General features: G+C 48.4%; 2 protein-coding genes across 7 annotated transcripts in view; one reads left to right on the plus strand and one right to left on the minus strand.

Annotated features, from left to right (window-relative positions):
- The window catches only part of LOC143956686 (uncharacterized), an 84,084-nt gene extending 73,417 nt beyond the window's left edge, over nt 1-10,667 (minus strand). For 3 of the 5 annotated variants that reach the window (XM_077466882.1, XM_077466883.1, XM_077466879.1), the window contains exon 1: nt 10,519-10,667. The gene's annotated coding sequence lies outside the window, so the exon portion shown is untranslated. The remainder of the gene's footprint in view (nt 1-10,518) is intronic. The other 2 variants (XM_077466881.1, XM_077466880.1) reach the window with 2 other exon arrangements.
- Nucleotides 10,668-12,474: 1,807 nt separating this feature from the next.
- LOC143956688 (uncharacterized) lies at nt 12,475-18,303 on the plus strand. Of its 2 annotated transcripts, none has more exons than XM_077466885.1 (2): nt 12,475-12,765; nt 15,985-18,303. In XM_077466885.1, the coding sequence occupies exons 1-2, from the start codon at nt 12,645-12,647 to the stop codon at nt 16,959-16,961; spliced, it is 1,098 nt and encodes a 365-aa protein (XP_077323011.1). In that variant the 5' UTR covers nt 12,475-12,644; the 3' UTR covers nt 16,962-18,303. The 2 variants fall into 2 exon arrangements, with proteins under 2 accessions (XP_077323011.1, XP_077323010.1); XM_077466884.1 differs by lacking the exon at nt 12,475-12,765 and adding an exon at nt 13,235-13,410.
- Nucleotides 18,304-26,205: the final 7,902 nt, after the last annotated feature.

The following is a 26,205-nucleotide window of genomic DNA, read 5'->3' on the forward strand; positions in this document are numbered from 1 at the left end:
GATACATCATTAGTAATGATGTCTCCAGGACAGACCACAAGTTTAACTAATAAGCTTTCTTCCAAATGTAATAGTTTCAGTTCCACTGTTCCATGATGTCTGCACAATATAATAACAGCAGTCTATTTCTAGCCTAAAATGTAATAGTATTAATGAATAATGGGTCTGACATGCATACCCTTATAGTATAAACCTTGACCTTAAAAGAGACGCATTATATGCTGGACATAAATAACATTCATGTCCATAACGGCATATCTACTAAATATAAATATGAATAGGCTATTATAAGGGTGCAGAATAAGAAAAGAAAAAATCCCCCCTCATTAGATTCTTCTGAAGAAGAGTCTATGCTGTGGTGATAAAAAGCTTCCAAATACATTCCCCAGAGAGCTGGCTAGGAGGAGGAGGAGAAAGAGCTGGATTCTCCCATGCAGTACAGGACACGACTTCCTCTCGCTGTTACGGATACCGGAGAGTGCACATTGCTATCCAGGGTGTACCATCACTGCTGCATATTGGCAGCCTAAATGGTATCTGAAGTGCTGAGTTTGGGGGTGCCGACAGAAAGGGTCACCAAGGGTGCACAGCAGAGGTTGGACTAATAGCTGTATTTGACCAGATGGCAAGCCTGCAATATTGCTGGGAATAGTGAAATGCTGCTGTGGGGATTTACTATCTTCTGTTGGAGAGACTGATTCCCTTTAGGAACTGACCATTCAGCCATCTAGTAGCCTTATGTCCTGCCTGCAGTGTAACTGGAATTAATATTCAACCATACAACTGGTCCCCAATGCTAGCGGGCTGAAGAGTTAGGACTACAGCTGCTACACAGTGACCTTTAACTACTGTTTATTGTTTAAGAGGTACCTCTTATGGGACATTGCACTATATGCTTGCTGTTCTCATATAGTACGCTCTAAACTAGTTATAGAAATATTATTCACATTGGAGTTAATACTTACCCCGTTTCCCCTAAAATAAGACCTAGCGTGATTGTCGACGATGGCTGCAATATAAGCCCTACCCCCCAAATAAGCCCTAGTTAAAGTCCTTCTATGTCTTATTCTCAGGGTAGGGCTTATTTTCTGGGAAAGAGGGTGGGGCTTATTTGGGGGGTAGGGCTTATATTGCAGCCATCACCGACACTCACGCTAGGTCTTATTTTAGGGGAAACAGGGTAAATGCCAGGGATGTCAAACTCAATTTCATTGTGGGCAGCATCAGCATTATGGATACCCAAAAAGGGCCAGTTGTTTCTGTAAGCCCTTGTACGCACAAGGGCTTACAGATTTTGTTGTCGGAATGTCTGACCACGGTCCGACGGATTTTGTTGTCGGAATGTCGGACCGTGGTCGGACATTCCGACCACAAAATCCGTTTTGTCCAAAACTTGTGTTGCATACACACGGTCGGACAAAGTTGTTGGAAAATCCGATCGTTCAGAACGTGATGACGTTATTTCATTATGACGGGACTACGCTCAGGCTAGTAGCCAATAGCTATGGTGTAGGAATTTGATCTGAGTATGCGTGGCACTTTGTCCGATTGGAATTCTCTACAAACGATCGGACAAAGTCCGATGGGATCATGTTGTCGGAAAATTTTATAGCCCAGCTCTAAAACTTTGTCGGTCGGATATTCCGACGGAAACAGTCCGCTGGAGCCCACACACGGTCGGATTATCCGACAACACGGTCCGATCGGACATTTTCCGTCGGAATGTCCGACCGTGTGTACAAGGGCTAAGACTAAAAATGCATCTGTTCTGTTATATTAAATAATTGGCATTGTGTTAGATTATTACTGGTTTTAGTAATAACTTAAGACTTAAAGCTATGAAGGGCACGTGCACACTGTCTTGGAGCACACTCATACTCCTGTAGCAAATAATCCAAGTATGAAAAGGAGGGTCGCACACTGCTGGTATCATCCACAAGAAACTTTATTGGAGGCTGGAGATTGGTTCTGCCATGGTGTTCTGTCTGAGCAGTCTGAGCAGTCTCCAATAAAGTTTCTTGTGGATGATACCAGCAGTGTTCAACCCTCCTTTTAAATAGAATTCATAGAACTATATTATTCTCATGATAATTATAAACAGATGTCCAGAGCACCCAAACCCCTTACATCAGATGGCAGAGACAGGTCTCTCCGCGGTTGCACAGAGAAGCACAGGATCTGGCGGTGGAGTTCTGTTGTCTTCTCTGCCAACTGTTGGGACAAAGTGAGGGCGAAGATGAGAGGATGCCGCAGCTGTAGCAGAGGTGCAAGGGCCACATGGAATAGCCTGGAGGGCCGGATTTGACCAACGGGCCTTGTGTTTAACACATGCATTATACTGTATGCACTGTTTATTGCTGACTTTGCATATTCATGAGTTAATCCCAGTCTAGTGGTACAGAACTCTGTTCTAAGTTACTTTGGCATAGTGATCATACTGTCTAGTAGACTGTGTTTGAACCTACCTTGTGTATGCTCATTTATGCTTAAGCCACTATTTATTCTAACCTGTACCAATACATTAATTTAATTTGCCACTAAACAATATTGTGTCTATTTCCTGATGCATAAAGTCTCTATACACGTGTTCTTATAAGTGTTTGCGGTAAAAAACAAAAACAAAAAAAAAAACATTCAACCATGTGTATCAAAGTGGTTGAGGATGTTCTTGGAGTTGAGGCGCAGAACAGAAACCCCAAATTACCAAGCAGCTCCTGTGGGAGTAGCGCTACATAACAAAAGTGTACCTGTCTGGAGTAGTAATCGGGGTTAATGACATCTGACACGTGTCAAATGGAATATCACCATAAAGTCTATTGTAAAGGAAACCCTGCTATTGAGATCAGGAGATAATTGAAAAATATACAAATGATGTGTAATGTTCTTTTAAAATTCTTCTTTTACTATATTATATGAAAGATTAGAAAATAAGTTAAAGTGGAACTTCAGTCATTTTTTCCATCTTTTAAATCTTCTGCCCTTGTTATTTTAACTTTGAATAGTAAAATCTTTTTTTCTGTCAGTAAATACCTTACACAGCCCACTTCTTGTTTCTTGTCTGGTAAAATGCCTAGGCTTATGACATCATGCACAGCGCTCTCTCTCTCTCTCTCACTCTCGTGAGAGTTTTCCAGGAAGGGAGGGGGGGGGGTGAGCCAAAGGAGGACCAATGAGAGCTGCAGAGCTGGAGGCGTGTGTCTATGTAAATCCAGGAAGTGAACAGGCAGCAGCTTCCGCTGCCCACAGTTAAAATGGATGCTGTCAGACTAATGCCGCGTACACACGATCAGACTATCCGGCGGACAATCCACCGGACTTTGCAGCAGAGGTCAGCCAGACTTTCCGAATGAGTGGACTTGCCCACACACATCCATAAACGAACAGACTTTTCCAGCGGACTAGGTCCGGCGGACAATCCACCAGTCTTTTGGTGGCGGTTCAGACTTTTGAAATGAATGGACTTGCCGACACACGGAGTAAAGTCCATTCATTTTGAACGTAACTCCAGGTAGATGGGACTAGGGAAGGAAGTCAATGTCGCCACCTCTATCGGCAAGATTGACACCTCGTGAGCTCCGTCACCTGGTATGGAATTAAAGGGGAACCCCTACGCCAAAAAAACGGCGCGGGGGTCCCCCCAAAGTCTTCTCACCGGGCTCCTCCGCTATCTTCTGCTCTTTTACCACTCTTTTAGTAGCGGAGGAGCCCAGCTTTCTTCTACGTCGTCACCGCCATTCGGGGGTCTTCTTCCATCCTCAGGGGTCTTCTCGCTGGGCTCCTCCGCTATCTTCTGCTCTTTTACCGCTCTTTTAGTAGCGGAGGAGCCCGGCTTTCTTCTTTGTCGTCGCCGCCATCCGGGGGTCTTCTTCCAACTTCGGGGGTCTTGTCCGGCTCTTTGTTTCTTCTGCCAGGCCTCCGCTTTCTTCTTCCAGCTCTTTTACTAGCGTTGGCCCGGTCTTGTCGCTGTCGCCACCTTCTTCATCTTCCTTCTTCTTTTCTTCCGATGTTGACACAAAGCTCTCTCCGCCCGTAATGGCAGGGACACGTTACGCAGCGACTTATATAGGCATAAGGGGCGGGATCACCGGGTGATGTCGCCCAGCATCCCCCAGGACTGTGACATGATAGGGGTGGGATCACCATGTGACATCACCTGGTGACCCCACCCCTTATGCCTATATCGCCTAAGTCGCCACGCAACGCGTTCCTGCCATTACGGACAGAGAGAGCATCGTGTCAACATCAGAAGAAGAGAACAAGAAGAAGAAGGTGGCAACAGTGACAAGACCGGGCCAACGCTAGTAAAAGAGCTGGAAGAAGAAAGCGGAGGCCCGGCAGAAGAAGCGAAGAGTGGGACAAGACCCCCGAAGTTGGAAGAAGACCCCCGGATGGCAGCGACGACAAAGAAGAAAGCTGGGCTCCTCCGCTACTAAAAGAGCGGTAAAAGAGCAGAAGAGAAGACCCCTGAAGACGGAAGAAGACCCCCGGAGCTGACTAATAAACTACTTTAAAAACCTGTGTTGTGTGTTTTTTATTTACACTTTTTTCCCCCAGGCCCCCGACAACCAACGGCCAGGGTTATCGGGAAGAGGCCCTTGCCCTCATCAACATGGGGACAAGGTGCTTTGGGGTGGGGGGGCCGCAGGGAACACCCCCATGTTGAGGGCACGTGGCCTCGTATGGTTCAGGGGGGGGGGGCTCGCTCGTTCACACCCCCTTTCCTGACTGGCCGGGCTGCATGCTCGGATAAAGGTCTGGTATGAACTTTGGGGGGACCCCCACGCAGTTTTTTCAGCGTAGGGCTTCCCCTTTAAATCCATACCAGGCGATGGGCTCACGAGGTGTCAATCTCACTTCTGGAGGCAGTGACATTGACTTCCTTCGCTATTCCTGTCTACCTGGACTCACGTTCAAAATGAACAGACTTTACTCCGTGTGTGGGCAAGTCCGTTCATTTCAAAAGTCCAGCGGACTAGCACACAGATGGGCTGATTGTCCACCGGACTATAAAGTTTTTGAGTCAAGACTTCTTTTCAAGACCGCTGGATCGTGTGTACACAGCATAAGTGGAGGGAGATTTCTGCAGCATATTTGGCAAGTACAGAATCACTGTATATATTCAATAATATGCAAAGTGGTTGGAGGGAAGCTCCAGAATGGCAAAGATATTTGTACTACACATGATGTGAGCAAACTGCAGTTCCTCTTTAAAGAAAATTGGATTTATTGGCTTTGATACTAATTAGTGTCATGTTTAACAGTGTTAGTCAGTATGACAGCACAGACATTAGTCAGTGAACATTTGCAGGTATCTGCCTAAAATGTAATTTGCATTGTGTAATTAAGGGTTAATATTCAGTAATTCTGGAGTTAATATGCTGTGATTATGGTGTTTTTGATAAGGGGTGCTTCCCGTACAAGGGGATATTTAAGCAGAAAGGTGTTGAACCAGGTGGTTGGTTGCTAGTGGGAGTTGAGGTGACCAAACACGCGAGATGTAGTGTTGCATTGAGTTCAGGAAAAACACCTTGCAGGACCTAAAGTGGGAGTTGTGAAGGTACACTACGTGTGAGGGGAAACTAGTTTGGTTGGAATATATTAGCACCCCAGTGAAGCACAAAAACAGCAATTAGCAGGAGGGGAGTTGGAGCTGCAGTTTACCTGGAAATTATACCATTCTTTATACCTTTGTTGATTAGCTAAACACTGTTCAACACCTAATTCCTCAGTAAACAAAGTTACTGGATAAGTGAATCATCATCATTTTTGGTACGTCGGAAAAGCATACAAACGAGCGGTTTTCCTAATAGGAATTTGTTCCGTCTGAAAAATATAGAACATGTTCTCTTTCTAGGTCCATCAGAATTTTTGACGTAAAAAGTCAGATACACACGGTCGGAATATATGATGAAAAGCTTCCGTCTGACTTTTTCTGTCTGAAATTCCGACTGTGTCTACGGGGCATTAGAATATATTTGAGAATGATGGTCACTAGTTGTTTGGGCGAAAAGTCATTCATACACATTCAGCAAACTGGCACTGATAAAGAATTATCTGAGAGCCACGAAAGACTAAGTGCTCAGTGCCTACTGGCTGTCGAGATCAGTGCCCTCAAGATGATACTGTTTGATAAGCTAGTTTGATTTTGCAGATGGTAATTACAGCAAAAAAAACGTATTGTAAATATTATAGCGTGTTGCATTACTGTGATGTATGAATTCAACTGACAACAAGCAGCTCCCCCATACTTCCAGCACACTGGTATACAGTAATATCATAGTTACATACTGTAAGGTCTAACCTCTCCCACTTGTGTTAAGGCCAAGCTGTTCGTGTCGTGGAGGAAAGGGGTGATTCATCTCAGTTTTTTAGCAGATCTAGTTAAGTGGTGGGATTCAGACCACTAACAAACACAGAGCCACCTAGCATAAAATAAATGCGTGGAAGGCCCCATATCTTAAACCCATGCGGTAATATACGCCAGTAATGCAGCACATACGTTGTAGAACTAAAGAGGTCAACTGAAGAAAGTAAAAATGTCCATGGGATAAACCTGTTTGGTGGCATCTCTCATCACTTGTCCAGGTGTATTAAGATCTACACCCAGAACTAGGCAAAATATGAAGTTGACTGGACAGTCTAATGGAAAACTGACCCTAACCCTAAATACCATTTCAGATTGAGACATCAACCTGAAGATATTGAGAAAATAATTAAATATCCTAGAATTCTTACAACTAAACTATCAATGGAAGCAGTGTAAGTAACAGTTTGACTTTTTATTGGGCAATTGCAGACCCTCTACAGCAAAACTCAGACTAGGAGAGGAATAAGCAACACAAAGGGGTTTATTTACTAAAAGTGGAGAGTGTAAAATCTGGTGGAGCTCTGCATAGATCAGCTTACATTTTTTTTTTTTGTCAAAGCTTTCTTGAGCAAGATGAAGTTAGAAGCTGATTGGCTACGCACTCTCCAGTTTTAGTAATTCAATCCCACAGAGCCAATCAGTAGTACTGTACTGTAAGAAGCATGCTTATGGAAGGCGAGGGCAGAGTGACAGAGGTATGTACTTATAAGTATGATACTTCTCCTTCCACTGTCCAACCACAAGCTGGGTGTGGTGAGGAGATCTGTGTGTTACTAATCTGCGGCAGAGAAAAATCAGGTCTTTTTCCCTACAAGACATGACTCTGCTGTGTGGCATAGCTGTGCAAATCTTAGAAAAAAATAAAAATCCTTTGATAGGAAAATTAGCTTACTATGTCATCTGTGTATTTAGCTGTTTGCTTGGAGTTCCACTTTAAATAGCTTGTGTTGTACAAATGTTGCACTAAAGATTTGTTGTATCAGTTTAAAAAATATTTAAACCCAACACTTCATATTCTTGATATGTACCTGGTGTGCTTAAAAAGTATCCTGCTCTCTTTGTATTGTTGCTTCCTTTGTGTGAAATCCCTGGTGTTCCTGCCAGTCCCTCTGCTTTCCGATTATAAACTGACCACACTAAACAGGAGAACACAATGTGGTCAGTTCTCTAGCTGTGCTGGGAATGCAGCCATCTCTTGTCCAATGATCTGACTTGTCCTGACATCCCCCCTGCACAGCCATTCACTGGGAAGACCAGTGGGCTGCTGTGTCTCCTCCCCCAGCTCTTATGCAGCGGAGAACAGAGGGAATGTGAACCACTTATAAAAAAGGGAAAAAAGTGTTTATATATATTTTTTTACTTCTATACGCAAATGTTTTGCCTTTCATTTCTATTTTAAACTGAATGGGTTGTTCTACAAGGTGAGGGTTTACATACAGTTTAATGTAGAAGAAAAAGTTAAGTAATAAATAAGCATTAACATTTTTCTTCCTCTTTTCTTCCCATGACCCTGCGTATGCAGTTTAACCACCTCCCGCCCACGATATAGCTGAATGATGGCTACAGTGCGGGCCTTAATTGCCTGTCACAGCTTGGCTGATTGATCACAGATTGGAGTAAGGGACTGATCTCGGCCCCTTACCATGTGATCAGCTGTCAGCCAATGATAGCCAATGACAGCTGATCGGGTAAGGTAAACAGAAGATTGGTAATAGTTTTTTTTCCCCTTTTGTCCACCAGTGCCACCTATCAATACCCACCAGTGTCACCTACCAGTTCCCACAGTGTCACCTACCTTTGCACACCAGTGTCACCTACCAATGCACACCAGTGCTGCCAATCAATGCCCATCAGTGCCTCATCAGTGCCACCGATCAGTGCTGCCTATCAGTGTCACCTACCAGTGCTCATCAGTGCCATCCATCAGTGCCAATCATCAGTGCCCATCAGTGTCACCTGTCAGTGCCCATCAGTTCTACCTAATCGGTGCCCATCAGTTCTACCTAATCAGTGCCCATCAGTGTAGCTGCATCAGCGCACATCAATGAAGGAGAAAATTTACTTGTTTTCAAAATTTTATGACAAACTATGAAACTGTTTTTTTTTTTTTTTTTTAAATGTCTGTATTTTTTGGGGGGTTTTTTTAGCAAAAAATAAAAACCTAGCAGTGATTAAATACAACCAAATGAAAGCTCTATTTGTGTGAGAAAAATTATAAAAATTAAATTTGGGTACAGTGTTGCATGACCACGCAACTGTCGTTCAAAGTGCGACAGCACTGAAAGCTGAAAAGTGGCCCGGGCAGGAAGGGGGTTTAAGTGATCAGTAGGCAAGTGGTTAAATACCTTTTTTTTAACATTTTCTATATGCGGCCACGCAACCACAAAGCTCTGATCTCTCAGTTTCGGTGTGAGTGCCACAGTTGGTGGGAGGGGACTTTTACCCCCTCTGACATCATCAAGAGCAGTGGACACTGGCAGGTGATGTTGCTGTTCTACTGTTCACTATTGTCAGCCCTGAGCCCTCCACAGTTCACAGAGGTGCCGAAGATTTACATAAAGTCCTAATACCTTCTTTATGCATACTGGCCAATGTTTTTTTGCATAAACTTAAACCACAGTTCTGACCAAGTCTTACTTACATTTTAGTAAATTAGGTGTTTGATATTAGGATTTCATTTGCCAATATGCTTTAGGGAAACGATCCATTCAGTTTTTATTCCCAAAATATTGTAAAGCTCCCTAATTGTAAAAACAACATGAACTCCTGTATATGGATATTGTTGTTCATTGCTTATTTGGTGCAATGCCATAAAAGCAATATATAAATAACACACACACATTCCTAAAAAATATATTAACACATACATTTTTTTTTTTAATATTTATCAAGGTTTAAACACTTAACAAATGATGAATTGTTTTATCACCACTTGGCGACCAGCTCACGACGATATTCGTCAGCAAAGTGGCACGGATGGGCAACACCATGTACCTGTGCGTGACTCCATCATCGGCAGCTAGCGGGCATGCGGCGCTGGTGGAGCACGTGTGTGCCTGCCGCACCCCGCGGGAGCGCTCCGTGGATCACATGGACTCGATGTCCACCGGTGGCCTGCGATTGTGGCGCGGAGAGGCAGAGGGGGGATACCTATGTAAACAAGGCATTTCCCTGTTCTGCCGCACAACATGACAGGGATCTACTGCTCCCAGTAATCAGGAGCAGTGATCTCTGTCATGTTCTAGTGAGCCCATCCACCCTACAGTTAGAACACGCTGAGGGAACACAGTTAACCCATTGATCGCCCCCTAGTGTTTAACCCCTTCCCTGCCATTGACATTTACATAGTAATCAGTGCATTTATATAGCACTGATCGCTGTATAAATGTCAATGGTCCCAAAATAGTGTCCAAAGTGTCCGATCTGTCCGCCGCAATGTCACAGTCATGATAAAAATTGCAGCTTGCTGCCATTACTACTAAAAAAAAAATTATAACAAAAATGCCATAAATCTATCCCCTATTTTGTAGACGCGATAACTTTTGCGCAACCAATCAATATACGCTTATTGCGATTTTTTTTACCAAAAATATGTAGAAGAATATATGGGCCTAAACTGGGGAATAAAATGTTTTTTTTTATATATATATTATTTGGGATATTTATTATAGCAAAAATTCAAAAATGTTGCTTTTTTTTCAAAATTGTTACTCTTTTTTTGTTTATAGTGCAAAAAATAAAAACCGCAGAGGTGATCAAATACCACCAAAAGAAAGCTCTGTTTGTGGGAAAAAAATAACAATTTTGTTTGGGTACAATGTCGCATGACCGCGCAATTGTCTGTTAAAGCGACGCAGTGCCGTATCGCAAAAAAGGGCTTGGTCAGGAAGGGGTAAATCCTTCCGGGGTTGAAGTGGTTAAAGATGTGATGCAGAGCAGTTTCAAATATTCATACCAAAGCAAAATATATTCAACATTTGCTAATACTAGAGGCATTATATTTAAATTAGAGAATGATGTTGGGTTTTATAATTTATAGGGATCAACTTTTCAGATCACATAAAACAACATATAGTATTTGAGTACAAGTAGATAAACACATACTCATAAATGCATTACAGATAGTGCTATGTACTGCGTTCCATACATACCAATTTTGTATTGATCTTATTCTCCTGTATTCACAGCTAGGTTCTTCTTCTGTCTTGAAGTTGTAAACCAACATTTGTGGAAGTTGAACAGTTGTTATAAGTTCCTTATCCCTTCCTGTGATGAAACTACTGTTAATTACAACATTGTGAAATGCAGGTCAAACAATGCAAGAAAGGGAAAAAAAAAGTCATGCTATCACACATTCGACATCAGTACTGATGTCACTTCCAAACTAAAAACAAAAACATATTTTTTCCATACTAAAATACATTTAACCACTTGCCTACTAGGCACTTTAACCCTCTTCCTGGCCAGGCCCATTTTCAGCTTTCAGCGCTGTCACACTTTGAATAACAATTGCTCGGTCATGAAACACTGTACCCATATGAAATTTGTATAATTTTTTTCACACAAATTGGGCTTTCTTTTGGTGGTATTTAATCACCACTGTTTTTTTTTCTTTTTTTGGTAAACTAACGAAAAAAGACAGAAAATTTCTTTTCTCGTAGTTTGTTATAAAATTTAGCAAACAGGTAATTTTTCTCCGTAAATGATGTGCGCAGATGAGGCTGCACTGATGGGCACTGAAAGGCTGCATCGATGGCCACTGAAGAGGTTGCCCTGATGGACACTGCTAGTTGGCACTGATGGGCACTGATGAGGCGGCACTGGTGAGCACTAATGAGGAGGCACTGATGAGGCTGCACTGATGGGCTCTGATAGGTGCCCCTTTCACACCGAGGGCGTTTTGCAGGCGCTATAGCGTTAGAAATATAAATATAATATAAAATGCCTGCAATCCGCCCTCAAACTGCTGCTCCATTGTCTCCAGTGGGAGCACCATGGCTAAGGATCAGCACTTGACTGGCACCTCCGGGCCACTGCAGTGGAGCCCTGAATAGGTGGGGGTAAGGGCCGGGCAGAGGGAGGTCAGGGGCTCAAGCACAGGTTGGCACACTGGGACACTGGCACAGGATTGTGCTGCCCTAACTGTGGCACTGATCATCTCCTGCTCCCCCTTCATAGCCTGGCCTGACCTTGCCTCTCCTCCATGGCCTTCATGCACTCCTGAATTGACAAAATTTCACAGATAAAAAAAGAATGCTTGTCGGTGTCGATCCCAGATTCACTTAATACTTCTGGTATGTCAGTGTCCATGTTGTGGGACTATGTGTGCACAGCTAGTAAGTATTTTGTGGGTGGAAATTTGACCTGGAGATTTTTAAGGTTCGTCTGCCATTAAAGTGAATGGGGTCCACCGCGAACCTGAGGTTCGCGAACATTTGGGCACGTTCGCGAATCGCGTTCCTGAAACATCCCGTTGGTAGTTCGTCAATCACTACCAACACTCACAATTCTCTTCATTATTGTTGAAAAATTTTCATGGCTTACAGGATCATATATTTTACGCACTATCCATTTTTTCCTAGAGCGGGGGTGCTCTAAAGAAGTTCAATTTGTGCCCAGCTCTTCACTTTTCTTGGTCGGTCTGCGAACAATGGCTTGTAAACGACCAACATTGTTGTTGTGTGACAGAACGGCCAGCTTTGTTCGAGCCTCCATGGAGTTCATCCTATAATGTAACTGTTTCCTCCGATATTTAAGAGCACTGGAATGGAAGGTTTCGATAGCACTAGTGCGACAATACAGCACCAAATGAGGCACATCATTTTTCAACTGAGTTGAGAGTACTAAATCTTCAAGTGCAATAAATGCTGCACTGTTTTTTTTCAACCAATGCACATGATTAATAGAGTCAGATATTGGAGTATGCTGACAGTACATTTTTTTACCATCCTCCTCCCACTCATGAATGTTGCGTACATGGTACAGTAGGGATGTCCATTTGCTCCAAAAAATGGCAGTATCTCCATAACAGTGCCTACTGCACCAGTAAAAAAGAGAAGCACGGATTATGAATGCAATGATATAAGGAGTGCTGGACATGACAGTGTGGATGAGGGACACAGAGGGTTAAGCTTTATGGGTGGAGTTCAGGAAAAGGTTTGCAGGAAACAAGTTCAGTGTAGGGGAGGGGTCACATAAAAGGGAGAGGTGTGGCTTTAAGGAATCATTCGGAGCCCAGTGTGACACAGAGGAGGCAGTTTTTCGCTGCTCCTCTGCTATGGCGGACCTCGAGGGACTCTTCGCGCGGCTGCGACGGGCGGCGGAGGTGCACGGTGCGGACTGGCTGCGGGAACGTGTGGGTGACCTGGCGGACGGCGATGTGGACGGCGGCGGGACAGGTGAGGTTCCACTGCGCGCGCGGAGGTCTCGGCCTCCGGCGCGTTTTTCTCCTGGGCCTACTCCTCGGCCGCCTCGTGACTCCCGGAGCCCGGGGGTGGACCGATCGGTCCCCCCGGCAAAACGGCAGGTTCTCGGCTCCCCCCGGTCCGGGCGGTCGTTGCGCCGCCGACCGGAGGGGGGCGGGGCTTCGCGGCCGCATGGAAATGGCGCCGGGACCGCACGGGGCCCGGTGGAGGTGGGGGGGAGTGTGGATGGCTCTGGGTCGGCAGGCCAAGGGGGGGTGCACGTGGCGGGGGATCTGCGGCATGCTGGGTCTGGGGCCAGCATCCACGCGGTGGGGGGGAGGGGGGCGCTCCGGGGGGGTCACATGCTGGAGGGGGGGGAGGGTGGGTCGCAGAAGGCTGCCAAGGTGCCTGGCAGGGCTGGTTTTAGACGCCGGCATGCCGGGGGCGGCAGGGGGAGGAGGACATTGCCTGCAGTCCCGGATCGCAGGGACCGGATGGACCGCGCGGAGCACAGGGGGATGGCCGCGTCCCCGGTGCGCGCTGGAGAGGTCGGTTCGGAGAGCGAGCTGTCCCAGGAGGAGGAGGGGTCCTTTTCTGCACCCGGACCGGTACCGGTCGCCGAGGCCCCTGGGGGCCCGGGTAAGTTGCGGGAGTCTACATTGCTGGCGGATGCCTTGCGGGATCTGATGGGGGTGGCGCAGGGGGGTGCGGTACCCACGGGATCCCGGGACGTATTGGGGGGGGTTGCGGCAGGTTCAGCGCAGGGGGCGGGGCCTGTGGCCCCGGGGGGGCCGTCAGGTCAGTTGCAGGAGCTGTTGGGGGGGCTGCAGGCCCTGGTTGGTAAGTTTGCTGGGGGCTCCGGGTCGCCTCAGGTGGCCCCCTGGACGGGTAATGTGGGGGGGGCCGGGGGGGCGGAGGTCATTCCTGCGCGGGATTCACCGCCTGCTGCGGTGTCGGGGAGCATGGATGCGGGGGCCGTGGGCTCGGGGGTCCCCCCGGTGCCCGCGGACCCGGGGGCGCGGTCTGACCTGGTTAGGATCGCAGATGCTGCCCGGTGCGAAGTCTATGTTTGTTTCGAAGGCCCATTGGGGGCGCATTTGAAGCAGGAGGTGCGGGACAAGATCGGCAAGGGTGAGTATGTGGAGATTTTCTCTTTGCTCCCCCTCGAGAAATTTAATTTGGACAGGGTTAAGCCGGACAGTTCCAAGAAGGACGACGAGGAAAAACGTAGGTATCGGCTGATCCCGCGCACATTTGCAAATTGGCTTCAGGCGTTCGCTATCTTGGCTAGCGTGATAGGGGAAAAGAACCCCGAGCATTGCTCGGCGTTATTTTGTTACCTGGACGCGATTGGGGAGGCTCACCGAGTGTATGGAGGGCTGGCTTGGCTGCGCTATGATGAGCAGTTTCGTCAGCGTAAGGCAGTGCGGGCTGACCTGCGGTGGGATCACAAGGACATAAGCCTCTGGATGAGGCTTATGTCTGCTCCGCGGGCGCCCACTCCGTTTCTTCAGGGGGGGGCCGGGAGTGCGTCTTCCTCGGGACTGCCGGCCGGAAAGAAGTGGGGGGTGTGCTGGCCCTTCAATGAAGGGGCTTGTAAATTCGGAGGCGCGTGCCGCTTCAAGCATGAGTGCTCCGGGTGCGGCGGCACCCACCCCCTGTCCCGCTGTTTCAAAAAAGGTCAGCGTGCCGGTGCCGCCGGTCAAAAAAGGGATGACGCCGGTGAACCTGGGAAGGATGCTTCCTTTCCTAAATAGGTATCCGGATGGTGCGGCGGCGCGGGGGTTAATTCTGGGTTTTCGGGACGGTTTTAGGATTCCCTGTTCTTTGGGAGGGGTGCCGCCGTTGGCCAGGAATTTGCGTTCGGCTTTAGATCACCCGGGGGTGGTGGATGATAAATTGGGTAAAGAGGTGGCGCTGGGCCGGATGGGTGGTCCTTTCGAAGTGCAGCCGTGGGGGGACCTGGTGGTCTCCCCGTTGGGTGTAGTTCCTAAGAAGGAGCCGGGGAAGTTTCGCTTGATTCATCACCTGTCTTTTCCGAAAGGGGGGTCGGTCAATGATTTCATTGACCCGGAGGCCTGTACGGTTTCCTACACGTCTTTTGACGCGGCGGTACGGTGGGTCAGGCGGTATGGTCGTGGGGCTCTCATGGCCAAGGCGGATGTGGAATCGGCGTTTCGCCTTCTGCCGGTCCACCCGGACAGCTTCCGGCTGTTGGGATGCCATTGGCGGGGCAAGTTTTATGTGGACTTGTGCCTGCCCATGGGTTGTTCCATTTCATGCGCCTATTTTGAAGCTTTTAGTTCATTCTTGGAATGGGTGGTGAGAGATGTTTCGGGCCTGGAGTCGGTCATCCACTATTTGGATGATTTTCTGTGCGTGGGCCCGCCTGCCTCCAATGTGTGTGCGATTCTTCTGTCCACGTTGCAGCACATTGCGGGCAGGTTCGGGGTGCCGTTGGCGGGGGATAAGACGGAGGGCCCGGTGACGGAATTGAGTTTTCTGGGAATCGTGATTGATTCTATGGCAATGGAGTGTCGATTGCCAGAGAATAAATTACGGGATCTGCAGGCGGAGTTGGCAGGCATGCAGGGCCGGCCGAAGGTTCAGCTTCGGGCCCTGCAGTCCCTGTTGGGCAAGCTGAATTTCGCTTGCCGGATCATCCCTATGGGCCGTGTGTTCTGCCGACGGCTGTCGGGGGCCACTGCCGGGGTAACCGCCCCTACCCACTTCGTGCGTTTGCGAAGGGAACACCAGGAGGACCTGCGGGCTTGGCATGAATTTTTGGAGTCGTATAATGGGCGGGCTATGTGGATGTCGGGGCCAGTGAGCAACTTCGACGTGGAGTTGGTTACTGACGCGGCTGGCTCTACGGGTTATGGGGCATTTTTCCGGGGTCGGTGGAGTGCGGAACCTTGGCCACGCTCATGGGAGGTTGCGGGGTTGTTGGGCAATTTGGTTTTGCTAGAATTGTTCCCGATAGTGGTGGCATTGGAGTTGTGGGGGGCAGAGTTTCGTAATTTGAAGTTACGCATCAATTGCGATAACATGGGGGTGGTCCAGGTCCTCAATCGGATGACTGCTTCTTCCCCCCCGGTCATCCGGCTGCTGCGACACCTGGTCTTTCGCTGTTTGCGGCTCAATGTTTACGTTTATGCTGTGCACATACCTGGGGTGGAGAATTCTTTGGCTGACTCGCTCTCTCGTTTTCAGTGGGACAAGTTCCGGCAGCTGGCGCCGGGAGCGGAGGAGTCGGGGGCGCCATGCCCCGGGTGGATGTGGGAACTTCCCTTGGAATCGCCGCAGGTTGGTTAAAAAGGTCGTTGAGTGAGGCTACATGGTCCGCTTATTCTAGAGTGTGGGCGGAATGGTGGGCGTTCCTGCGGGAGGTTGGAGTGGCTGGTCGGGGCTCCGACCGGCGCTGGGTGGTATTGTACTGGGTTGCCCGGAACATTGAGACGGGCCTGTCTCCCGCATCTATTGAGCGGAAGCTGGCGGGGTTGGCCTTTTTGTTCAAACTGTGGGGGGAGCCGGACGGGACGAAGGATTTTTGGGTGAGGCAAACGTTGAAGGGGTACAGGAGGGATTGGAAGGGTAGGGATGCGCGCCGGCCGGTGTCATTTGACAATCTGGTGGCAATTTGTTCTCGGCTGGGGGACGTTTGCTCGTCTGCTTACGAGACCGTCCTGTTTACGGCAGCGTTTTCGTTGGCGTTTTATGGGGCTTTTAGGATTGGGGAGTTGGTGTGTCGCTCAAAACGGGTGGCTGGGGGTCTGTTGGATCAGGATGTGCAGGTGGTGGCGGATCGGGTGAGTATACGGTTGCGTAGGTCTAAGACTGATCAACGGGGCAAGGGAGTGGCGATTACGCTGCTCGCCCTGCCGGGCTCGGTAGTGTGCCCGGTGGCGGCGGTACGGGCTTTCCGGGCGGTGCGGCCTGGGAGGGCGGGCCCCTTTTTGGTGCACGAGGAGGGCTCTTTTCTATCCCGTTTTCAGTTTGTGTCGGTCTTTCGGCAATGCCTGAGGGCGGTGGGTTTGGATGAGCGGGACTACGTGTCCCACTCTTTTCGGATTGGGGCGGCCACGGAGGCGGCTCGATGTGGGCTGGAGGAGGCGGTGGTTCGCCGGATTGGTAGATGGGAGTCCCGGAGGTTCCGGTCCTATGTCCGGCCGCAGTTGCTACTGGGGTAAGGAGGGTGCGGCTGGGGGTTGTTTGCTGTGGGATTTATGGGGGGGAGGACTGTGCTTGTAACATTCCTTTGGTTGTTGTGTTATTTCTCTTGTTTTCATTCCAGATGGAGGTTCTCAACGCCTCGTTTGGATCCTGGGGCATTCGTACGTCTGCTGGGGGGCCAGGAGAGGTGATTCTCTACCAGCAGGCAGGCAACTAGGTATCCCCAGGGAGGTAGCTAGGGTGATGTGGTTGGGTTTCCCGGGCATGAGGTGGGAGCGTGTCATGAGGGAGGTGGAGCGTTTCGCTTTGAGGGATAGGCCCCCGGATGTGCTGGTTGTTCATGCGGGGGGCAATGACCTGGGAGTTCGGAAAGTGAAGGACATTTTGGCGGATATCAAGGCTGATGTGTTGCGCATGCGAGTCCTTTTCCCGGGCACCATTTTGGTGTGGTCAGACATTGTGGCCAGAACGGTGTGGCGGGGGGCCAGGTCTTTAGCCAGCCTTGAGAAAACCAGGATTAGGGTTAATAAGGTTGTTGGGCGGTTTGTAGTGCAGAACGGGGGCATTGTGGTAAGACACAGGGAATTGGAGGTTAATGTAGGGCTTTATCTTAGGCGGGATGGCGTTCATCTATCGGATGTGGGGATTGACCTCTGGTCCTTTGGCTTACAGGAGGGCATACAGAAAGCTCTTCGGGTGTGGGGCGGCCCTCAAGGTTGAGGGGGTCACCCTTTCGGGCTGTGGCGGTGTGTTTTCTGGTGGTTTCTGACGGTAGACAGGTACTCAGAAGGGATCTGAGGGTGTGGGGGGCTCATCTAACGATCGGCCCCTCTGGGTATTCCTGAACGTTGGAGGGAATACGGTTATGTTCACTGGCGGAAGTTGTCTCCGACCGGTCACAGGTGGAGGCCTTTGGGAAGTTGGTCAGGTGTACCGCAGTGATTGGGTATTGGCTTAAGTGTGGTCACCGTCAGAGATCACCAGAATGGGCAGTTAATGTTAATTAAAATGTGGTTTAATGTTAATAAAGTTATTTATATTTATATATTTATATATATATTTATATATTTATATATTTTCATATTTACAAGTTATTGGAGTAATTTTGAGTTATGTTTAATAAAGGCTGTTGTGGCCAGTTTACTCCAACCTATGGTGTGGTCTCGTTTCTAATAGATAAGGAATAGTATAAGGGGAACATTCAGACTACACTAGTCAAGAGAAGCACGGATTATGAATGCAATGATATAAGGAGTGCTGGACATGACAGTGTGGATGAGGGACACAGAGGGTTAAGCTTTATGGGTGGAGTTCAGGAAAAGGTTTGCAGGAAACAAGTTCAGTGTAGGGGAGGGGTCACATAAAAGGGAGAGGTGTGGCTTTAAGGAATCATTCGGAGCCCAGTGTGACACAGAGGAGGCAGTTTTTCCCACCCTCCCGCCCTATTGTTATGTGTTTGTTTTGTGGTGTTTTGTTGCTGGTCTTTTCTTCTTTTGCAGGTTTCGTCGGTTGTCACGGCAGCTGAAAGTTTTTCGTGTTGGCGGTGTGTTTTCTGGTGGTTTCTGACGGTAGACAGGTACTCAGAAGGGATCTGAGGGTGTGGGGGGCTCATCTAACGATCGGCCCCTCTGGGTATTCCTGAACGTTGGAGGGAATACGGTTATGTTCACTGGCGGAAGTTGTCTCCGACCGGTCACAGGTGGAGGCCTTTGGGAAGTTGGTCAGGTGTACCGCAGTGATTGGGTATTGGCTTAAGTGTGGTCACCGTCAGAGATCACCAGAATGGGCAGTTAATGTTAATTAAAATGTGGTTTAATGTTAATAAAGTTATTTATATTTATATATTTATATATATATTTATATATTTATATATTTTCATATTTACAAGTTATTGGAGTAATTTTGAGTTATGTTTAATAAAGGCTGTTGTGGCCAGTTTACTCCAACCTATGGTGTGGTCTCGTTTCTAATAGATAAGGAATAGTATAAGGGGAACATTCAGACTACACTAGTCATGGTTTACAACTGCAGCTAGCCAAACGCTTTACAACTAGCTTTCTTGCTGGCCTCTACTAATTTTCTTTAAAAGATTTGACATTGTGCCATAAGTCATACTGATGAGAAATATGGCTGTATTCTTCACGCATTTTTTTTTATGCCCACGTGTCTATCCGTTCCAAGAATTTGTACATCATAGTTATCTTCTATAATGTGGTCCAGGCAATTTGAAATGCCATTTTTTCCATGGCAACGGATGAGGTGGTTTGAGTCACTTGCACTGTTTTGAAATCAATTATAATTTCAGACTCCAGTTCCATCATTGTGTATGTGCAGTATTTGGCAGAAAACCCTGGACTATCACATTGTCCGTCGCCGACTAAAAAAATTGAATCTCTTTGCAACGTTGATTTTATTTTATTTTTTTCTTCAACTCAGATATGATCAATTCCACCATATATAAATCTTGTCAAATATTTGTGATATGTTGCCTTCGAAAAAATAGGTATTTTACATAGATCCATCATTTCCTTGACCGTGGTAATTGACGATCCACTGCAAGTAATAGCAGACGCAAGAATTACATTGCCAGCCGCAAAATTTGCAATTTTTCGTTGACTTTCCCATTTGGTGCTTTTCTTTGCATGTTCCATAAACTTAGAGTAAGCTGCCAACCGTTACTTTATCTAAATGAATTCTTTTTTCAAAACATTGCTCGTTGTGGCAAAGTATATGCTCAAATAATTTATCCAGACTAGATTCAAAAACTATGAATTTTCTTTCTTCGACCCATAAAGATTCATTGGGAGGTGTAACAGTGATAGTATCCGTGTTAAAGCTACTTTCATCTCTTGAAATATCGGTTTGTGAAAATTCCGAAAAATCGGGGGCATAGTTTTTATCGAGTGTAGTGTTTTCATCTAATGAGGTATTCATTGGATCATTTGTATCCATACTCTCAATGTTATCCTCTTCTTCCAAATTTGTAACATCAATTCCAGAAATAATGGTGTTAGCTGCTGATTCTAAACTAAGTGTTTCAGTGACATGAGAAATTGTCATTTGAACAACACTTTGTTCAGCGGATAAAACTATTTGTGTAGCACTAGTCACAGCTTCTGTTAAGTCACCATCTGACTGTGTAACAGCAGACTTTAGGGTTATCTCTAAATCTGAAATAGCATATTTTTTTTCAAAAATCATTTTTATTGAGTTTTCAAAGGCATACAATTGCCCACGCAGGGGCCAAACATTACCCACACAGGGGCAAGCCTCCAAATGCGGCAACCGGCCACATAAGGACACATTCTCATAACATACAGTCGGTTCCTGATGCAGCAACAGGCCGCAGCAGGGCAACGTAAAACAAACACAACCTTAACTAACTATACCCCAATGTGGGGAGAGGGTATTACAGTAGGATTTTTTGCTAAGTGATATACAGACAGGATAGAGTATCATAGTAACAATTGGATCAAACTATCGTCCCACTATGACCTTAATGAAGAATTATGGATTAAACACTACATCAGTTGCCGTAGTGTTATCATCCAACCAGCAGGTCCACACCTTCTCAAATTTTTGCAGGCAACCCCTGCTCGAGTAGATGGCCTTATAGAGAGGTAAACTAGCATTCACCAGGTTTTTCCAGAATTTAATAGAGGGGGGAGACGATTGTCACCATGTCATGGTGATGGCTTTACGTGCATAGTACAATAACAAAGATAGAAGTGTTTTACTAGCTCTGAGGATCGACATCTGCTCCACTAGTCCCAGCAGGCAATATTTAGGGTCATAAGGGATACTAATCTTAGTAGTCTCGCCGATCACCAGGAGAACCTCCTTCCAGTAACCCTCAATCGCTGGACAAGTCCAGAAAATATGAATGAAGTCTCCTGGCTGATAGGAGCATCGCCAGCACACCGAGGAATGCGTCGGCGACATCTGATGCAATCTGTGGGGCGTATAGTGGGCCCTGTGAACAATTTTGTACTGGACCAGTTTGTCCCTGGCTGATACCAGAGGGGAGAATGGAAAATCCCAAACCTCCCTCCAGTCGTCGTCATCTAACTCTGGTATGTCCCCCACCCATTTCCTGCGGAGGGAGGACAGCTCGGGGACGGCAGCAACCAGCAGGGACCCATAAATCTGAGACATGGGTTTCTCCAGGTCCTTTACCCGAAGGATGGATTCAAGCTCAGAGTATTCTAACACAACCGGTTGACCCAAAAATTGACATCGATATGCATGCGCTATTTGGAGATATCGAAAATGGGCCCACGCTGGCACATCAAATTTCGTGCGTAATATATGAAAGGGAGTAAGGTCCCCGTTAGTGATGACATGTTCAAGGGTCAGTATTTTGCATTTGGCCCAGGCCTGCGGGTCCGGGATGGTATTGAACTGCGGGAGGTTAGGATTCAGCCACAAGGGGGTGTGGGGAGACCAGGAGTTCGGCAGGGATGCCCTCAGCGCCTCCCCTACCCTCCACGCCCTGATAGTGGTGCGCATAGAAGGGGTGAGGCTGTGAGGAGTTTTTAGCCCCCTGAATATCAACCCCCTCAAGGCCTCCAGAGACCCCACTATAGCTGCCTCCAGTACCGTTGCAGCATTGGTCAGGTCTGGTCGCAACCACCAGTGGGCGGTTACGAGCTGAGTAGCTAAGAAATATTTGTGGCAATCAGGAAGAGCCAACCCCCCATTACCCACAGGCCTGGTGAGAGTGGTGTATCTGAATCTAGGGGACTTGGGGCCCCAAATGAAGGAGAGGAAAAGTTGCCTCAGGGAGTTAAAGAAGGTTTTTGTCAGCCATTGTGGAGAGTTCCTAAAGATATACGTAAGTTTGGGGAGAATCTTCATTTTCAGAAGGTTAATGCGACCTATAAGGGAGAGGGGAAGATTGCCCCATGCCTTCAATTTGGATTTGATCCCTACCAGAACAGGTTCAAGATTGAGCCGAACAAAGTCCCTGCTCTCTCTTGAGATAATAATACCCAAGTAGGTAAACCTATCCACCCACTGAAGCGTGGTAGAGGATGGAGAGGTCCTGGCCCCCTCATCCACCGGGAAGAGTTGAGACTTATGCCAATTCACCTTCAACCCGGTGAAGACAGAGAAGGCATCCATAATCCCGAGTGCTCCCTGCAAGGAGTCACCAGGATCGTTCAAAAAAAAGCAGAAGATCGTCTGCATAGAGAGCCACTCTCTCCTCCAGCCAGCCCACCCGAAGACCACGGACCTCAGCCGAACTCCTGAGAGCCTCAGCAATAGGCTCCATGGCTAGGGCAAACAAGGCCGGGGAGAGAGGGCATCCCTGCCTGGTGCCCCTCTGCAGGGGGAACGAAGGAGACAGGGGGCCATTCAATTTAATGCATGCCAGGGGGCCGGTGTACAGTGTGCGTATCCAGGCAATAAACCGCAGTGGGAAACCCATTCTTCTAAGCACCTCCCACAGATACACCCATTCCACCGTATCAAATGCCTTTTCCATATAAAGGGTGGCAATAGTCCTAGTGCCTTGATTATCATGGGGGGCATGTATGTTGGAAAACAGTCTACGGATATTGATATCCGTGGACCTACCTGGCATAAAGCCAGTTTGATCAGAATCAATCAGAGATTTGATTACTTTATTAAGTCTAATGGCCAGTATTTTGGTCAATATTTTTAAATCACAATTGAGGAGTGCTATCGGCCTGTAAGAGGCACACTGTTTGGGGTCCTTATTAGGCTTTGGAATGAGGACAATATGGGCCGCTCTCATAGAAGGAGGCAGGGAGCCCTGTTGAAGACATGCACGATACATCTGAGCCAACCTGGGGGCGAGTAGTTCTACGTGGGCTCTATAATACTCTATGGGTAGCCCATCCGGCCCCGGGGTCTTCCCTGCCGGGAAGGTCCCGATGGCCATCGTGACCTCCTCTGGCGTGATCTCCGAAACAAGGAGCTGTCGCTCCACATCAGAGAGCCACCCCAATGTCAGCGTGTCTAACAGTGAGGTCATTGGTGCAGGGTCAAAGCCCGGAGGGAGTGAGGAGACATACAGAGAGGTATAAAACCTGGTGAATGCAGATAAGATATCCTCCGGAGAGGTAACCAGTGCTCCATCCTCCGTGAGTATTTCAGGTATAACCGCTACAGGCCTGTCCTGCTGCGCCAGCATAGCTAGCAATTTGCTATTCTTGTCTCTATATTCAAAATATTTCTGCCTGCTGTCCTGTAGACCCAGCCTGGTGGCGTTTGAGACATGGAGATGCAGTTCTCGCCTGAGCGACAAAAGGTGCTCGAAATTGTGGACCGTCGCCGAGGCGGAGTACCGATCTAAAGCCTCCTCAACGCCGTTCTGCAAAGCGGATACCCTATCCCCAAGTTCCGCCCTGACTGCCGCCACGGCAGAAATATACTGTCCCCTACCATAGGCTTTGAAAGCATCCCACGTCATCTCCAGGGAGGCTGACCCCGCATTGTTCACCCAGTAGTCCTGCAAGGAGGGAGCAACTCTATCGTGAACTGTTACGTTATGGATCCAATGGGGCTGTAGCCTCCAAAGGGCTCTACTCCTTGTCTTGGTGGTCCTGATAATCAATTTAAGGGGGTGGTGATCCGATAAACCGGAGGGAAGGTAACTAGCCTCCTGGACATTAGCCAGGAGGAGGTCATTAGCAAATGCCAGATCAATGCGGGAGGACGTTTTGAACATGGAGGAAAAACAGGAGTATGCTCTATCCTGGAGGTGAAGCCACCTCCACACCTCCTGGAGGTCTGTTGCAAGGGCCCATGTACCCAGATTAGGATTGAAAGTCGCTTGAGGGGAGGGCCTATCTAGGTCACGGGACAATGTGGCGTTAAAATCACCCATAAACAGGACACACGCCGGGCAATGCTGAGCCAACCTCTCATATAAAGTATACAGAACCTGCACCTGGCTCGGAGGAGGCAGATACACATTAACAATAACATATTTCTTATTATAGATGCTCAACACCACCATAGCAAATTTCCCCTGAGGATCCAAGTGAACCTCATGGATCATACATGGCACTCGCTTACTAATCAGTATCGACACTCCTCGAGATTACGAGGAGTAGGTCGCATGCAGCGCCCTCTGCACCCAGGGTTTTTTCAGAGCCAGAACCTTACTACCAGTTAGGTGTGTTTCCTGCAGCAGGACTATATGTGGATTATGCAATTTTAAATATTGAAATAACAGCGAACGCTTGTATTTGGAGTTAAGTCCCCTGACGTTCCATGACAGTATGGTTAGCGACTCGGTATCAGAGGAGGCCATCACGGGACATCAGGGGAAAACAAAAACAGGATGATCCCAGACAACCAGTCGGTGTAAGTAGACCCAAATTCAGTACGCGTATTCTTCAGTATTCGAACAGCACATAGTGTAAACATTACCTTTAAGGCAGAAAACCCTCACCCCACAGAACATATAAAACCCTACCCCAACATCATAAAAACCTAGGTCAATGACCAAAACAGTAGGCCATCTACCCATACAAACCGATGCGGGGTTTCTTCCCATAACTTTAGAACTTGCAGATCACTGAGGCCCCCGGATGGTGGGCCACAGGTGGGTACAGTTCTTCCTAGTAGAGTCTGCACCAATTTCGGAGAGAGAAGTCCAGTCGTGGAGGGAGACAGGGGGGGGGAAGTAGACAGGGGGTGCGTCTCAAACAAAAAATGGGCAATTCAGTGGCCTCCAGCGGAGCTCCTTATGCAGGAGTAAACACATTCTATCTCACGATGCAGGATAGACAATCAATCCGGAAGGGCAAAGCAGAACTACATGAGGAGAAAGGGCCGGGAATAAAGACCAAGTGTTGCCAGGATTAGCGGCCATCCAGCCAAGCCGTCGCAGCCTCCGGGGTGTCAAAGAAGCGGGTGTTATCACCATCGGTAATTCGTAACCTGCTGGGATACAGAAGACCAAAACGAATTCCTCTTTCTCTGAGCCGGCGTCTCACATCGGTAAAGGACTTGCGTCTTTGCTGCACTTCCTGAGAGAAGTCCGGAAAAAATAGAAGTTTGGTATTCTCATATTTGATTTCAGGCATGGCGCGAGCCGCCGCCAGGATGCGGTCCCTGTCGCGGTAATTCAACAGCCGCAGCAGGAAGGGGCGCGGAGGTGCTCCAGGCCGTGGAGGGAGTGGTGGGACCCTATGGGCCCTCTCCACCACAAAGGTGGGTGGCAACTCCCCCAGGTTGAACAAAGTGGACAGGAGTCGTTCAGCAAACTCAGCGGGCCTAGGGCCCTCAGCTCTTTCAGGAAGTCCAAGTATGCGGATATTATTGCGCCTGAGGCGATTTTCAGTATCTATTGCACGGTCTTGTAGCGCTTTCACCTGAATCTGCAAGGCCTTCACTTCCCTGGAGTCTGAACGGACTGTATCCTCCACCACGGAGAGTCTATCCTCCACCTCAGCGACACGTGAGCGGAACTTATCCATGTCCTGGCGGATAAGACCAACATCTACACTCAAAAAGTCTATCTTGGCTGTCAGGGTTTCTTTACAGGACGTTATGGCTGCCAAGATCTCTGCTCCCGTGGGAGCCCCCACGCCCCCAGAATCCGCGGCCTCCCGCGCGTCGGACGCCATCACAGCCGCGGACCGCCTTGTAGATGAGGCAGCAGCCGGCAGGGGGGCACAAGGAGTCCTGGAGCCGGATTTAGAGCAGCGGGTCTTAGGGTGGCCCATCCGAGGTGCACCCCGCTGTGAGGGAGGATCTTGGAGGGTGCTGCGGGTGAGGAGCCCGTTGCTAGTTGGAAGGAGCGGTAGGGTCCGAGGATAGGAGTGAGTGGAACCACCCGCTCAGGGTCCGGGCCTCCAGCAGGGCACCAACACAGCAGGGGGAGACACAGAGGGCAGAACAGTATCTGTGCTGCTGGGCACACAGGGGAGGGGGGAGGGCAGTGCAGGCACCCTCAGGGAACAGCGGGAGTCTCTGGTAGAGGAACACTACAGTGGGGTAGCACTACCCAGAAGGACCAAGGACAAGGATAAGTCCAGGAGAGCAGGGCACCAGATGGTGCCTATAAGGGATCCCCCGGCCCCCTCCCCGACCAACCTTAGTCCAGGAGCCTCCAGTGGGCGTAGATGGAGCCGATGCCCTGCCCCCCGCAGACAGTGGAGCCCCAGGCCACGGATGATGGGTGCAGGGTAGGCCGCAAGATGGCCGTGAGGGCCGATGGAGCAGACAGTCCCGCCAAGCTCAATCCGCTGATCAGGCTCCACAAATGCCAGCTGGGTTGGG

This window comes from Lithobates pipiens, unplaced genomic scaffold (genome assembly GCF_037356315.1).
Source record: "Lithobates pipiens isolate NorthernLeopardFrog02 unplaced genomic scaffold, aLitPip1_a1.2 Scaffold_4, whole genome shotgun sequence".
NCBI classification, from domain to species: domain Eukaryota; kingdom Metazoa; phylum Chordata; class Amphibia; order Anura; family Ranidae; genus Lithobates; species Lithobates pipiens.

Excerpts from the sequence above, each read along its gene's own strand:
- LOC143956688 (XM_077466884.1), top strand. The coding sequence starts at position 13,266 with ATGGACCGCGCGGAGCACAGGGGGATGGCCGCGTCCCCGGTGCGCGCT. Across the intron at positions 13,411-15,984 it reads CGAGGCCCCTGGGGGCCCGG|TGGGACAAGTTCCGGCAGCT; the intron begins GTAAGTTGCGGG and ends TCTCGTTTTCAG.